Consider the following 17183-nt stretch of genomic DNA (forward strand, 5'->3'; position numbering starts at 1 on the left):
AAATGAGAACACGACTTTCAAAATAAAAGTCCCAGAAGAGAACACCCCTTTCAAAATAAAAGTATCAGATGAGAACGCTCCTTTCAAAATAAAAGTCACAGAAGAGAACATCCCTTTCAAAATAAGTCTCAGAGGAGAACATCCCTTTCAAAATAAAAGTCCCAGAACAGAATGCACATTTCAAAATAAAAGTCTCACCACAGAATGCAACTTTCATAATAAAACTCTCAGAAAAGAATACGACTTTCAAAATAAATGTCACAGGAGAATGGATAACATACTGTTTATTTAAATTCTGTATCATTACTTTCAAAAGGAATAGTTCCTCAAAAAAATTAAAATATAATCCTGTATAAACAAATAGCTTTGTTTGCCAAACCTACCAAACAAACTAAAATGACAACCAACCTAAAGTGACAACACTGACAACCAACCTAAAGTGCTGTATATTACACATAGACAACAGTCATTGTGAAATCTCAACAATTCCTCCATTTTTTTTTTTCACTTGATAAAATACAATTATGTAAAAAGTTAAATAAGCATAAAACATTCTGCTTCAAACACAATATTAGGACATAATGTTATGAGAACCAATCAAAATAAGCAGAACAGCATTGCTTTACTAAACAGCCTTTAAAATGGCAGGAGGCATTGTCCACATCAGGCAAAACAACAAATTCATATTATTCAACATATCCAAGCTTTTTACAGAAAATATTCAGATGTAACCCCCTTTGTAATCATTAACATTTTCATAAGTATCTGTAATTTAATTACACACTTTTTCTCATTAACTGTAACTGATTACGGTTGCATTTATTTACATTTATTTACGTAATCTAGTTACATGTAACTAGTCCACAACACGGTTTACAACTCCACAAAAATATTAATTAACAGAAAAAGAAATATGTAACAAATAATTGCTAGATAAATTGCCTTTAAAACCAATGCAAACTGTTTTTAGGCATGCATCATTTGAAGATTGGATGTATTATCTCTTTGGATGTTTTAGATGAGCTGTATTCCTCACATTTCGAAATCCACTTCAACACCATTGCATCTGTATTTTGAATAAATTCACCTGAAATAAATATTGTTAAATTATGTAAAAATTAAATATTTTCCTTTAAGCAATGTGTTTTATGTAATGCTATTATAACTCACCATGTGATCCTTCTGAATTCTGATTGTTCAACATCCCATCCATCATAATTGCTTCCCATCTTCTTACTTCTCTCCTTATCTTCTCTGTGAGTTTATCATCTGACACTGGAAGAGGAAGATGACACCACAAAACATTTGCTATTTGCAGCAATAATATGTCTATGGAAATTATTAGACAGTATTGCTAACTTACTATTTGGATGCGCCTCTATGCTCTCGACATCGCTAAATTCAGTGAAATCCATCCCTAATTCTTGTAGCTTCTTTTTCATCTCTTTACGCCTGTTTTTCATCTCCTGGTACATCAACTTCAGTAACTGGTCAGCATTCAGACTTCTTTCCTCATCTTGCTGTGTATCAGTCTCATGGACATTCACTTCTGCAGCACATTGAGTTTTGAGGCGGAACAAACTGTTTTCTGCCACCATCTCATCGATCTTCTGGAGCAGCTCTGCGACTTGAGCTCGATTCTTCTTGTCTGTGTTGTCAAAGACGTGATATCTGTTCCTGCATTTCTCAATCAGCCACTGCAGGTCTTCACCTTCACTCTCGATGTGCTGCTCGATTGATACGTCTGGAAACCTGTCACCCCATGTGAACAGAACTATGGTGTGTCTCCAGACGTCTTCTCCGAGAATAGCCATATACTCTTCAATGATTCCTTTATGTTCATTCTTGAATGAACAATCAACAGGAATCACCAGGATCATGGCGTGAGGGAATTGCATGTGTTGTGATTGGCCTATGCTCTCCAGGATTGCAGCCTGAGCAAACTTTGGGTTGAATTTAGATGAGAAATACTTCCAGCAGCCTGGGGTGTCCAACACAGTTATTTCTCGGCCATTTACTTCACCTGTATGGTTTGTGCGTGTCTGTGCCTTTTCTATCTGAAATATGTCATCATTGAAGATGGTGTTTGCAGTTGAACTCTTCCCAGACATAATCCAACCCAGCAGAACGATTCTCAGTTTTGAGAGCGGAGCCACAGCTTCTTCTTCCAAAAAACAAACAAAAAAGTCAGAGGTAAAAAATTGTCTTTATTAAGTTTAAATATACACTCACCTAAAGGATTATTAGGAACACATACTAATAATGTGTTTGACCCCCTTTCGCCTTCAGAACTGCCTTAATTCTACGTGGCATTGATTCCACAAGGTGCTGAAAGCATTCTTTAGAAATGTTGGCCCATATTGATAGGAGAGCATCTTGCAGTTGATGGAGATTTGTGGGATGCACATCCAGGGCACGAAGCTCCCGTTACACCACATCCCAAAGATGCTCTATTGGGTTGAGCTCTGGTGACTGTGGCGGCCATTTTAGTTCAGTGAACTCATTGTCATGTTCAAGAAACCAATTTGAAATGATTGGAGCTTTGTGACGGTGCATTATCCTGCTGGAAGTAGCCATCAGAGGATGGGGACATGGTGCTCATAAAGGGATGGACATGGTCAGAAACAATGCTCAGGTAGACCGTTGCATTTAAACGATGCCCAATTGGCACTAAGGGGCCTAAAGTGTGCCAAGAAAACATCCCCCACACCATTACACCACCACCACCAGCCTGCACAGTGGTAACAAGCAGGGGCGCCGCTAGCAATTTTGGGCCCTATGAAAGAACATGATGTTGGGCCCTCTACCACACCAACCTAGCTATCCAAAATCTTTGTCTGCAATTTAATAATACTGACCAATTAAGCTCCGCTCGCTCAACCCAGAATGCCCCAATTGGCTGATGAAACATTGATTAAAATTAAGATAAAATTTATACAAAACAAAACTTAATGAAGTGGTCAATGAATCATGTCTGATCAACTCCATTCATCTTATGATGTGTCCTATCTCATGCTGTTCACTTTTCATAAACGACATAGATAGACAACATAGACATAAAAAACCCACATTATAATATTTAAACATAAATATAAAAATAAATACCTTAATGGCTGCAACAATTATAGCACATCATGTCGGAGTGGGATATGAGTGAACGTAGTTTTACCGGTGAGTGTGAGCGGTTCATGAGTGGAGCGTTTTGCTGGATTTTGCCGGAAATGCGCCATCATTTTTTTTATATTTGTAAAGGCCTTTGCACACTGTGTCCGAAATTCGCATGCGAAATTTTCGCACGTCAAATAATAAATTTGACCTCACGTTATGTCAATTACTCTTGCACACTGCCTCCGAAACTTTCGTCCGTCAAAAAAAAAATCGGAACAGGTTCGATTTTCTGCGTTTTTCTCATCCGTTTTTCCCACAGTGCTGATGCCCAACCTAAAACTGCTGGCAATGGTGGTGAATGAATCGCCAGTGCTCAGATACCTACATATACAAATATTATTGTATCAAAAATACTACAAATATTATTATATCACAGCTATAATTATAGCACACCAAGTCCCTGTAAACCGTGTGTGTGTGTGTGTGTGTGTGCGCGCGCGCGCGGATCCCTTTAGACATAGGCTGTCAGTCTCTGTTCAGGATAAATTGAGTCACGGAAATTTGTGGTCTTCTTTTTAATATGTGGCTCCAGTATCGCTAGCAAAGCATCAAACGGAGTCACTGACATTCTAAAGTAAACTTTGAATCGGTCTGGATAATCCCGCAGCTCCTTGATAAGAGGAACTCTCCTTCCTCTCTACACGATCGCAGAAGTGGATGGACCCAGGGCCGGCCCTGACCAATTTGCTGCCCTAGGCAAGATTTTACTTGGTGCCCCTTGTATCAAGGTTTAGCACTACATGTTTTCAGTCTAAGTTGCGGAAACACTGGTACTGTTTTATTTTTTTAATGCATTGATGTTTTTTGAATTGTTATTGTTGTTGTTTTATATGATGTCCAGTCTTTTCTACCCCATCATTATGTTCATGATATTATTATTAATTAATTTTTTTAAAAGGCTGATGATAGTTAAACTATACAAAAATAGCACCTACGCCACATTACAGCCTAAACACAAATAACAAGTAATTGCATCTAGCATTCATGCACAAACTATTGAGAACTAGAAAAAGTGTTTGTTTTCCAGTAGATGGCAGCAAACTTCCACTAATATGCACATTTATGTTTTCACCATGAATTAAACTGAGAAATTTTTATATTAAATGTGAAATGTACATAAAATGTTGCTATTTTAAATAAACCTGTATAAAAATATCATCACTAATTTCTGCAAATACATTTTAAAATGTCCATATGTCCCCTTAAAACTGCACAACTGTAGAGTAAAAACATTAGGCTATTAAAAAAGTGATATTACATGCGTTTAAAAAAACAGATATGATTTTTTTTTGACAAAATACACTGTCTGTGGCCACTGGAGAACCCAGAACAGCTGCTTGCATATAGTTTAAGGTAAAACTGGAATTAATTAGCGTACATTAGTATTTTACTACTATGCAATTAAATAAACTGTTCATTTCATCACTTTACCTCTGTCTTTACACTGCAAAAAATGCTCTTCTTATTTAGTAATTTTTTCTTGTGTCCAGTCCAAACATCAAAAAATTCTTAAATCAAGATGTATTTACTAGTAAAATGACATTAGATCATTTTTCCCTTGTTTTCTGGGGGGAAAAAATCTTAAACCTAGCACAATTATCTGCCAAATGGGGTGAGGAAAAATGATCTTATTTCTGTTTGGGACAGAAACAAGAAACAAGATTTCAATCAGCAACAAGATTATTTTTCTTACCCCATTGGCAGATAATTTAGCTTGTTTTAAGCATAAACTCACTTAAGAAAAAATATTATTTTACTTATCTAGTAAATGCATCTTGGTTTAAGAATTTTTAGAAATTTAGACTAGAAACAAGACAAAAAATACTAAATAAGAAGAGCATTTTTGCAGTGTTTCCCTTATCTTGCCTGCATCAGAGGGCTTCTGTTTTTTATGACACTACAATTCGGCCATCCGTCATAAATTATCAGGCAACTTTCACCGTGTCTACACCTGGAGCGAGCGGCCAAGCACCCTAAAAAATGAAAGCAATCCTGTCTACATTAGATGCGGCGAGAGGCGACGCGACACAACAAATTCCCAACGTTAAACTGATCACACGTTATATTTCTGACGCACTTCAATTAGCTCGGCGGGGGAGATTGATGAAGCGGACCGGGAGGATGCGGGGGGTTTAGTTAAGTGTTTTTGCGCTTTATTTGGTAATATTTCAAATTAATATGAATAAAATAGTATCAGTAATACATTTTGGCGCCCCTATGGATGAGTGGCGCCCCTAGCATTTGCCTATTCCGCCTATGCCACGGGCCGGCCCTGGATGGACCCAATATTTCCTCTTTTTCATTTTTTAAGAGAGAGGACAAAAAAAATCATCACTACTTGAAGACGGCATTTTGTGTTGTTTTGCGGTTTTTTTCGTAACGCATTCATTAATACGCATCGGACTCAGTGTGCAAGGTCTCTGTGCGTGACGAATTTTTCGGATCACAAATACGAAAAAACGCATGCGAAAATCTCGGACTCAGTGTGCAAAGGCCTTAACTCTTTGGTAGATTATACATTTATAATACATTACTACTAGTACTGTTACTACTAATAAAACTGATCTCTGGGGGCCCCAAAAGTGTGTGGGCCCTTAGAATTGTCCTAACTTTCCCCCCCTTAGCTACGCCCCTGGTAACAAGGCATGATGGATCCATGTTCTCATTCTGTTTACGCCAAATTCTGACTCTACCATCTGAATGTCTCAACAGAAATCGAGACTCATCAGACCAGGCAACATTTTTCCAGTCTTCAACTGTCCAATTTTGGTGAGCTTGTGCAAATTGTAGCCTCTTTTTCCTATTTGTAGTGGAGATGAGTGGTACCCGGTGGGGTCTTCTGCTGTTGTAGCCCATCCGCCTCAAGGTTGTGCGTGTTGTGGCTTCACAAATGCTTTGCTGCATTACCTCGGTTGTAACGAGTGGTTATTTCAGTCAAAGTTGCTCTTCTATCAGCTTGAATCAGTCGGCCCATTCTCCTCTGACCTCTAGCATCAACAAGGCATTTTCGCCCACAGGACTGCCGCATACTGGATGTTTTTCCTTTTCACACCATTCTTTGTAAACCCTTGAAAAGGTTGTGCGTGAAAATCCCAGTAACTGAGCAGATTGTGAAATACTCAGACCGGCCCGTCTGGCACCAACAACCATGCCACGCTCAAAATTGCTTAAATCTCCTTTCTTTCCCATTCTGACATTCAGTTTGGAGTTCAGGAGATTGTCTTGACCAGGACCACACCCCTAAATGCATTGAAGCAACTGCCATGTGATTGGTTGATTAGATAATTGCATTAATGAGAAATTGAACAGGTGTTCCTAATAATCCTTTAGGTGAGTGTATGATGAGCACTTTGTGATGCTTCAAATCCATTCAATGTATGTAAATAAATATATTTTTTTAATTTATATTCATCTACAAAACTAATTGGAATCACATCAGCAGAAGTAACATATTTAGGGCTTTTCATACTTGAAATAATTAACCCTGGGTCATTCAAAGACTCAGAATCTTGCATTATATTTGGGGTAAACCATTATTCCCAGGTATTCTGTTTCACGTTCCTAAACCCTGGGTTAACTTCCTTATTTGCATATTTGCAGTGTCAATGTCATTGATTGGACGAATGCCGGATGCAATATGTAAATATATGCAATATGTTTACATTAAGGATCTAACATTGTGCATCCTCATATTATTGCTTGTAGGATTACTATTAATTTTATCCTGAATGGACTTCTGATTATAAAGGTACACTATATTGCCAAAAGTTTTGGGACGTTTGGCTTTACATGCACATGAACTTTGATGATATCCCATTCTTAATCCGTAGGTTTTAACATGGAGTTGGTCCAACCTTTGCTGCTCTAACAGCTTCAGCTCTTCTGGGAAGGCTTTCCACAAGGTTTAGGAGTGTGTTTATGGGAATTTTTGACCATTCTTCAAGAAGCGCATTTGTGAGGTCAGGCACTGATGTTGGACGAGAAGGCCTGGCTCTCAGTCTCCGCTCTAATTCATCCCAAAGGTGTTCTATCAGGTTGAGGTCAGGACTCAAGTTCCTCCACACCAAACTCGTTCATCCATGTCTTTATGGAGCGACGCTTTGTGCACTGGTCAGTCATGTTGGGACAGGAAGGGGCCATCCCCAAACTGTTCCCACAAAGTTGGGAGCATGAAATTGTCCAAAATGTCTTGGTATGCTGAAGCAATAAGAGTTCCTTTCACTGGAACTGAGGGGCCAAGCCCAACCCCTGAAAAACAACCTCACACCATAATCCCCCTCCACCAAACTTTACACTTGGCACAATACAGTCAGGCAAGTCCCGTTCTCCTGGCAACTGCCAAACCCAGACTCGTCCATGGGATTGCCAGACAGAGAAGCGTGATTGGTCACTCCAGAGAACAGGTCTCCACTGCTCTAGAGTCCAGTGGCGGCACGCTTTACCCCACAGCATCCCACGCTTTGCATTGCACTTGGTGATGTAAGGCTTGGAGGAGCAGCTCGGCCATGGAAACCCATTCCATGAAGCTCTACACACTGTTCTTGAACTCATCTGACGGCTACAGAAAGTCCCGCTTCAGAGCAGATCGATTAGGACCGGTTACATTTGGTGCCTTGACCCGGATGGGAGTGCGGTTTAGGGGGGTGAGTGTAACGTAGGCCAGTCAGAGCTGTGAGTATAAAGCTCACACCCCTGATCTCAAGAGGCGCTCAGGTGACTGATGCTTCTTGTGACCAACTGCAACTTTCAAATCGCCTTCAAAAATCGATCAGATGAAGATCTCTCAGGAGACCTTGGACTCGGACTGGCCTTGATGCCTTCCTACCTTGGTGCATTCACACCATTCATGTTGTAAAAAGCTTCCACATCCTAATAGAGGTGAACAGCTGCCTTTATATGGACAAGCACATTTTTTTCTGTTTAATTCTCCTTTTGTGGTCCAGAAAAGAAAGAAGGGATTACGGCATTACAACAAAAGCGGGGTTAAGAATGATCATAACCCAGGGTTTAGCACAGTATGAAAAGCCCTTTTTATTTAACCAAATTATTAGCCAACATTTGACATTTGACTTGTATACATTGGTGTGGTTTACTTACCTATTTCATTCAGCAGGTTTCTTTTGTCCTGCAACATTTTTTGTCTGGCTTCTGCTCGTTCTTCATTTTCATTTCTCTTTCTCTTCATCTCTTGTAGAATCTCATCATGTGTTTCAAAATGCTTGCCATCGTTTGCTGCCACAACATCATCAATCTCGATTAGTAGTTCTTTGACTCCAACACTTTTGTTTTTGAAATGAAAAACGTGAAATCTTCCTCCACATCTCTGTATGATCTGCTGCAGATCTGGATTCTTTATGCGCTGCTCAGTGTATTTGTCCTTCAGGGAATCGGTTTGTGTAAAGAGCACTACAGTGTGTCTCCAGATTCTCTCACCAAACAGACTAATGTGCTTCTCAATGCTGAGTATGTTTTCTTCAGTGAAAGGCAAACTGAGATTAATGACCAGTAGAAAGACATGAGGCCCTGGTGGACACTTGAAGACACTGCAAACCAGTTCCTGTTTGACCACCTCGGGAGAATCTTGCAAACCAAAATTCTCCCACCAGCATGGAGTGTTAATCAGAGTTATCTTCCTTCCGTTCGCTTCACCGTCTTTCCTCACAGACTTCACAAAATGTTTGTCAGATGCAACGTCATCACCTAAAATGCTGTTGATCACTGAGGCTTTGTCAGATTTCTGCCACCCCAGAACAACGGCTCTCAGTTCTGTCAGAAAAAAAAAACAGTTGTAGTAAATGTTGTTTGTACGGGAAGAAGGAGGCGGGAACCGGCGAACAATCAAAAATGTTTAATCAAAATAAAGACAAAATAAAATGGCGGCGGCAGCCCCTCGCGGTCGACTGCCGCCTACATACAAACACAAATGAAAATAAAAAGCTGCAGCCCCTCACGGACGACTGCAGCGTGCACATAACAAAACGTAAATAAAACTCAACATAAAATCCAGGCCTGGTCCTCTCTCGTCCCTCACTGTTGTCGCTCCTCCTTTATAGTCCCTCACTCCTCCGCAAGGGCCGAGATCGCTGCGGCGCGCAGCTGGCGCTCATCCTCCCTGATGAGCGCCGCCTCGTCCCGCCCTCACGGTCCCTCGGCCTCGCTGCCCGCCACATACCCCCAACGCCCTTCGCAGGCCGGGGGGTACTCCCGAGTCTGCGCTCTACTCCCCCCCCCCCCCCTCCCCGGGGGGGCCGATCACGGCGGCCGCGGGACCTGGGGGTAAGAACAGCGAGGTGAGAGAACGGAGCGAGGAACCTGAGGAGCGACAGGGACGAGAGAGTGGAGAGAGGAGAAAAGAGAGAAAGAAAAAAAAAAAAATTCTGGTCCGGTTCCCAGACACACTGCCGCTCGGTCCTCAGCCAGCCAAGAGGTTCTTCTTCGCGGTGCCATGCGGTGGTACTGGACGGCCGGTGGACGGCTCGACGCTCCTCCGCCCCCTGGCGGCCGGCGGTGGCTCCTCCTGTCGAGGGCAGGCGGCAGCGAGTCCCGCGCGCTCCCTGCCCCTCCCCTACACGGCGGAGGGATACAGGCTCCGGCCCACGGCGAACGCCGGTGACTCCTCCGCGCTCCCTCTAGGACGGCAGCCACCCCACCTCGACCCAGGGGCACGGCAGCGAGCTCTCCGTCCCACCGACCTTCATCCGCTCCAGCACCACCGCTTCGGGCAGCCGCTCGCGGACTTCTCTCCTCCGCGCTGCCCGAACTCCGCGGCACCGCGATCCCCCTCAGCTGCGAGGGCTCTTCGACAGCGCGTCCCTCCTTCCTCCCGGGCTTCGGCACCACTGTAGTAAATCTCGTTTGTACGGGAAGAAGGAGGCGGGAACCGGCGAACAATCAAAAATGTTTAATCAAAATAAAGACAAAATAAAATGGCGGCGGCAGCCCCTCGCGGTCGACTGCCGCCTACATACAAACACAAATGAAAATAAAAAGCTGCAGCCCCTCACGGACGACTGCAGCGTGCACATAACAAAACGTAAATAAAACTCAACATAAAATCCAGGCCTGGTCCTCTCTCGTCCCTCACTGTTGTCGCTCCTCCTTTATAGTCCCTCACTCCTCCGCAAGGGCCGAGATCGCTGCGGCGCGCAGCTGGCGCTCATCCTCCCTGATGAGCGCCGCCTCGTCCCGCCCTCACGGTCCCTCGGCCTCGCTGCCCGCCACAACAGTATTGTGTGATTATTTTAATAAAGCAAATTCTGTATAAAAAAAATAGTACCAAAACATCAATGGTGATTCACACTCAAAAATCAAAAAGTACATTTTAGTAGTAAATTAACTAATTAAAGGCACAATATGTAATTTTTTCGCCACTAGAGGTAGCCTAATCCAAACGAAGGCGTAGCTTGAGCGCGGAATCTTGGGAGTTGCCGATATACAATAAACCTGGAACAGAACATGTAACACAACGGGGAAAAACGGAAGACAAAAGACAACGATCCAACACAAGACTGCATAAACGAGGAGACTATAAAGGGTCCAAATCTGGAGGGAAACAGGTGGGCCAATTAAACAATAATCAGATAACAAGAGGGGTGGGATCGAGACAGAAGACAGGAGCACATGGCCCAGAAATAAACTAAAACACCACATGTGCTAAACAAGACAAGACAGACATGTGACATTACCCCCTCTTTAAGGACCGGCTACCAGATGTTCGGAGGGACAGACCAGGGTGGGACAAGAGGGACAGACCAAGGTGGGACGGGAGGGTGGGACGGGAGGGACAGACCAAGGTGGGACGGGAGGAACAGACCAGGGCGGGACGGGAGGAACAGACCAGGGCGGGACGGGAGGGACAGACCAGGGCGGGACGGGAGGGACATAACCCATACCACCACACCTGTCCCTAACTTTACTCTTAAACTTACCCATACCACCACACCTGTCCCTAACTTTACCCTTAAACTTACCCATGCCACCACACATGTCCATAACCCTACCCTTAAACTTACCCATACCACCACACCTGTCCCTAACTTTATCCTTAAACTTACCCATGCCACCACACCTGTCCCTAACTTTACCCTTAAACTAACCCATACCACCACACCTGTCCTTAATTTACTCTTAAACTTACCCATGCCACCACATCTGTCCCTAGCTTTACCCTTAAACTAACCCATACCACCACACCTGTCCTTAATTTACTCCTAAACTTACCCATGCCACCACACCTGTCCCTAACTTTACCCTTAAACTAACCCATACCACCACACCTGTCCCTAACTTTACCCTTAAACTTACCCACACATCACACCTGTCCCTAACTTTACCCTTAAACTTACCCATACCACCACACCTGTCCCTAACTTTATCCTTAAACTTACCCATGCCACCACACCTGTCCTTAATTTACTCTTAAACTTACCCATGCCACCACATCTGTCCCTAGCTTTACCCTTAAACTAACCCATACCACCACACCTGTCCTTAATTTACTCTTAAACTTACCTATGCCACCACACCTGTCCCTAACTTTACCCTTAAACTAACCCATACCACCACACTTGTCCCTAACTTTACCCTTAAACTTACCCATACCACACCTGTCCCTAACTTTACCCTTAAACTTACCCACACATCACACCTGTCCCTAACTTTACCCTTAAAACTTACCCATACCACCACACCTGTCCCTAACTTTACCCTTAAAACTTACCCATACCACCACACCTGTCCCTAACTTTACTCTTAAACTTACTCATACCACCACACCTGTCCCTAACTTTACCCTTTAAACTTACCCATACCGCCACACCTGTCCCTAACTTTACCCTTTAAACTTACCCATACCACCACACCTGTCCCTAACTTTACTCTTAAACTTACCCATACCACCACACCTGTCCCTAACTTTACCCTTAAACTTACCCATGCCACCACATCTGTCCCTAACCCTACCCTTAAACTTACCCATGCCACCACACATGTCCATAACCCTACCCTTAAACTTACCCATGCCACCACACATGTCCATAACCCTACCCTTAAACTTACCCATACCACCACACCTGTCCCTAACTTTATCCTTAAACTTACCCATGCCACCACACCTGTCCCTAACTTTACCCTTAAACTAACCCATACCACCACACCTGTCCTTAATTTACTCTTAAACTTACCCATGCCACCACATCTGTCCCTAGCTTTACCCTTAAACTAACCCATACCACCACACCTGTCCTTAATTTACTCCTAAACTTACCCATGCCACCACACCTGTCCCTAACTTTACCCTTAAACTAACCCATACCACCACACCTGTCCCTAACTTTACCCTTAAACTTACCCACACATCACACCTGTCCCTAACTTTACCCTTAAACTTACCCATACCACCACACCTGTCCCTAACTTTATCCTTAAACTTACCCATGCCACCACACCTGTCCTTAATTTACTCTTAAACTTACCCATGCCACCACATCTGTCCCTAGCTTTACCCTTAAACTAACCCATACCACCACACCTGTCCTTAATTTACTCTTAAACTTACCTATGCCACCACACCTGTCCCTAACTTTACCCTTAAACTAACCCATACCACCACACTTGTCCCTAACTTTACCCTTAAACTTACCCATACCACACCTGTCCCTAACTTTACCCTTAAACTTACCCACACATCACACCTGTCCCTAACTTTACCCTTAAAACTTACCCATACCACCACACCTGTCCCTAACTTTACCCTTAAAACTTACCCATACCACCACACCTGTCCCTAACTTTACTCTTAAACTTACTCATACCACCACACCTGTCCCTAACTTTACCCTTTAAACTTACCCATACCACCACACCTGTCCCTAACTTTACCCTTTAAACTTACCCATACCACCACACCTGTCCCTAACTTTACCCTTTAAACTTACCCATACCACCACACCTGTCCCTAACTTTACTCTTAAACTTACCCATACCACCACACCTGTCCATAACTTTACCCTTTAAACTTACCCATACCACCACACCTGTCCCTAACTTTACTCTTAAACTTACCCATACCACCACACCTGTCCCTAACTTTACCCTTTAAACTTAACCATACCACCACACCTGTCCCTAACTTTACCCTTTAAACTTACCCATACCACCACACCTGTCCTTAACTTTACTCTTAAACTTACCCATGCCACCACACCTGTCCCTAACTTTACCTGTATCCCACCTCAATCAAACGTGTTTTGCAGTACAATATGAATACAATAAGTACATTGTCCTTATTTTTTGATGTAAGTACATAGTAGTTAAGGCCACTTAATATAAAGTGGGGCCCAGCAAACAATAAATAAGTTGCAATATGGAATTAATTGTGCAGGGCTTTCATTGTGAGGTTGAGTTACCAAGTGATGAGCGTAAATTCATGTTTGTGTGTGTTTGTGTGTGTGTGAGAGAGAGAGAGAGAGAGAGAGAGAGAAAGAGAGAGAGAGAGAGAGGGAACGCACACCGTGCTTAGGCCACATCTACTGTGTTTACGTGAATACTCGACTTGGCATTTTAATATATTTCTGTTTATTTGGCCGTTTAGGCACGCAACCAAAGACAACGTCTACTGTGCTTATCCATGTTGCGCTCGGAGCGCGTGCACAGCTTCCCGTCAGAGGAATTCAGTTCTCTTTCGCTACTTTTCACGCTTTTAATATTTCTTTTCAATATAAAGCACATCCTGCTCTTTTCTTTCTCATTCATTCATGTTTTGTTAATAACAGTATCCTCAACTGAAATCATAAATACCACACAGGACATAAAGTGGCAAAAGAAAGTACCAGTGGGTGAAATGTTTCAAAATGATCTTTGCACAGAAAGCACCAGTTTCAATAAAAGGATATATTAAAGTTTATATAGCCTCCTTTACATTTTCGCTGCTGTTCTAGAAATGGTTTTGGTTACCATTAAACAAGCTACGCAGCTTGAATCCCAGTGAAGGAGCTGCAGGTTTACCACAGAAATGTAAGTGAATAGTTGATTGACTCGTGACGAGCACTGAACACGCACTTTGGCTGGTACAACTTGAATATTATTATTATAAACTTTTTATTAACTTTGGTAGGCTGTACAACAATGGAATTGTAATTGCAATGTTTTTTTCTGCAGAGAGCGAATCTCTTTTGATGTGTCTAATTTTTTTATCGATCATTTGTTGGTAAAGGGACCATAGGACCAAAGGGACATAGGTTCCTGACCACTGAAGGAATTTAAAATAAACAAAGATATTTTTGATATTTGAAATCCAACAAAGAAATTTGCTTTACTGTTGTCAACCGACATTCATTATCAGAAGGGCCATTTGAAAGACAAAAGAAAGGCCTGTATGCCAAATAGGTGCCACACCTTTACAGTGGGCTCCTCCTTGAACTGCCACCTTAACGTGGTGGAGGGGTTTGAGTACCCGAATGAACCTAGGAGCTATGTTGTCCGGGGCTATATGCCCCTGGTAGGGTCTCCCAAGGCAAACAGGTCCTAGGTGACGGGTCAGACTAAGAGCAGTTCAAAAAAACCTTATGATGACAAAAAAAAAGGAGGACCGTGACGTCGCCCGGTACGGCGCAGCCGGGGCCCCACCCTGGAGCCAGGCCTGGGTTTGGGGCTCGTATGCGAGCGCCTGGTGGCCGGGCCTTCCCCCACGGGGTCCGGCCGGGCTCAGCCCAAAGGAGCGACGTGGGGACACCTTCCCGTGGGCCCACCACTCACAGGAGGGACCGTAAGGGGCCGGTGCAAAGAAGATCGGGCAGCAGTCGAAGGCAGGAGCCTAGACAACCCGATCCCTGGACACGGAAACTGGCTCTTGGGACATGGAATGTCACCTCACTGGCGGGGAAGGAGCCTGAGATTGTGCGTGAGGTTGAGAGGTTCCGACTAGAGATAGTCGGAATCACCTCTACGCACAGCTTGGGCTCTGGAACCACACTCCTCGAGAGAGGATGGACTCTTCACCACTCCGGAGTTGCCCATGGTGAGAGGCGGCGGGCTGGTGTGGGTTTGCTTATAGCCCCCCAGCTCTGCCGCCATGTGTTGGAGTTCACCCCGGTGAACGAGAGGGTCGTTTCCCTGCGGCTTCGGCTCGGGGATAGGTCTCTCACTGTTGTTTGTCGGAACGGCAGTGCAGAGTACCCGGCCTTCTTGGTGTCCCTGGGAGGGGTGCTGGAAAGTGCTCCGACTGGGGACTCCGTCGTTCTACTGGGGGACTTCAACGCCCACGTGGGCAATGACAGTGACACCTGGAGGGGCGTGATTGGGAGGAACGGCCCCCCTGATCTGAACCCGAGTGGTGTTCAGTTATTGGACTTCTGTGCTAGTTACGGTTTGTCCATAACGAACACCATGTTCAGGCATAAGAGTGTCCATCAGTGCACATGGCACCAGGACACTCTAGGTCGTAGGTCAATGATCGACTTTGTGGTCGTTTCATCTGACCTGCGGCCGTATGTCTTGGACACTCGGGTGAAGAGAGGGGCGGAGCTGTCAACTGATTACCACCTGGTGGTGAGTTGGATCCGATGGCGGGGGAGGAAGCTGGACAGACTCGGTAGACCCAAACGTACTGTAAGGGTCTGCTGGGAACGTTTGGCCGAGTCTCCTGTCAGAGAGATCTTCAACTCCTACCTCCAGCAGAACTTCGACCGGATCCCGAGGGAGGCTGGAGATATTGAGTCCGAATGGACCATGTTCTCCACCTCCATTGTCAAAGCGGCCGCTCGGAGCTGTGGCCGTAAGGTCTCCGGTGCATGTCGAGGCGGCAATCCCCGAACCCGGTGGTGGACACCGGAAGTAAGGGATGCCGTCAAGCTGAAGAAGGAGTCCTATCGGGCCTGATTGGCTTGTGGGACTCCTGAGGCAGCTGACACGTACCGACAGGCTAAACGGACTGCAGCCCGGGTGGTCGTGGAGGCAAAAACTCGGGCCTGGGAGGAGTTCGGTGAGGCCATGGAAAAGGACTATCGGCTGGCCTCGAAGAGATTCTGGCAAACCGTCCGGCGCCTCAGGAGGGGGAAGCAGTGCCCTACCAACGCTGTTTACAGTGGCGATGGGCGGCTGTTGACCTCAACTGGGGATGTCGTCGGACGGTGGAAGGAATACTTCGAGGATCTCCTCAATCCCGCCATCACGCCTTCCGTTGAGGAAGCAGAGGCTGGAGGCTCAGAGGAGGACTCGTCCATCACCCAAGCTGAAGTCACAGAGGTGGTCAAGAAACTCCTCGGTGGCAAAGCACCGGGGGTGGATGAGATCCGCCCTGAGTACCTCAAGTCTCTGGATGTTGTGGGGCTGTCTTGGCTGACACGCCTCTGCAGCATCGCGTGGCGGTCGGGGACAGTGCCTCTGGGATGGCAGACCGGGGTGGTGGTCCCTCTTTTTAAGAAGGGGGACCGGAGGGTGTGTTCCAACTACAGGGGGATCACACTTCTCAGCCTCCCGGGGAAAGTCTATGCCAGGGTACTAGAGAGGAGAATACGGCCGATAGTGGAACCTCGGATTCAGGAGGAACAGTCTGGTTTTCGTCCGGGCCGTGGTACACTGGACCAGCTCTATACCCTCTACAGGGTGCTGGAGGGTTCATGGGAGTTTGCCCAACCAGTCCACATGTGTTTTGTGGATTTGGAGAAGGCATTCGACTGTGTCCCTCGCGGCATCCTGTGGAGGGTGCTGGGGGAGTATTGGGTCCGGGGTCCTTTGCTAAGGGCTGTCCGGTCCCTGTACGACCGAAGCAGGAGTTTGGTCCGCATTGCCGGCAGTAAGTCAGACTTGTTCCCGGTGCATGTTGGACTCCGGCAGGGCTGCCCTTTGTCGCCGGTTCTGTTCATAATTTTTATGGACAGAATTTCTAGGCGCAGCCAGGGGCCGGAGGGTGTCAGGTTTGGGGACAACGCGGTTTCGTCTCTGCTCTTTGCGGATGACGTTGTCGTGTTGGCCCCTTCTAACCAGGACCTTCAGCATGCACTGGGACGGTTTGCAGC

The 17183-nt window shown here is 45.0% G+C and overlaps 2 protein-coding genes across 2 annotated transcripts in view; one reads left to right on the plus strand and one right to left on the minus strand.

The window, feature by feature from the left end:
• The window catches only part of traf3ip2b (TRAF3 interacting protein 2b), a 1379907-nt gene that overhangs the window by 262832 nt on the left and 1099892 nt on the right, over window positions 1-17183 (plus strand). The window lies entirely within an intron of this gene.
• The window catches only part of LOC307143206 (GTPase IMAP family member 8), an 18706-nt gene continuing 1782 nt past the window's right edge, over window positions 260-17183 (minus strand). Inside the window, exons 2-5 of the mRNA XM_079844562.1 lie at window positions 8266-8934; window positions 1364-2164; window positions 1171-1275; window positions 260-1087 (exon numbers count right to left, since the gene is read on the minus strand). Coding sequence (XP_079700688.1) covers window positions 978-1087; window positions 1171-1275; window positions 1364-2164; window positions 8266-8934 — 1685 coding nt within the window. The 3' untranslated portion in view covers window positions 260-977. The remainder of the gene's footprint in view (window positions 1088-1170; window positions 1276-1363; window positions 2165-8265; window positions 8935-17183) is intronic.

This window comes from Gobio gobio (genome assembly GCF_949357685.1).
Source record: "Gobio gobio genome assembly, chromosome: 19".
Lineage (NCBI taxonomy): Eukaryota > Metazoa > Chordata > Actinopteri > Cypriniformes > Gobionidae > Gobio > Gobio gobio.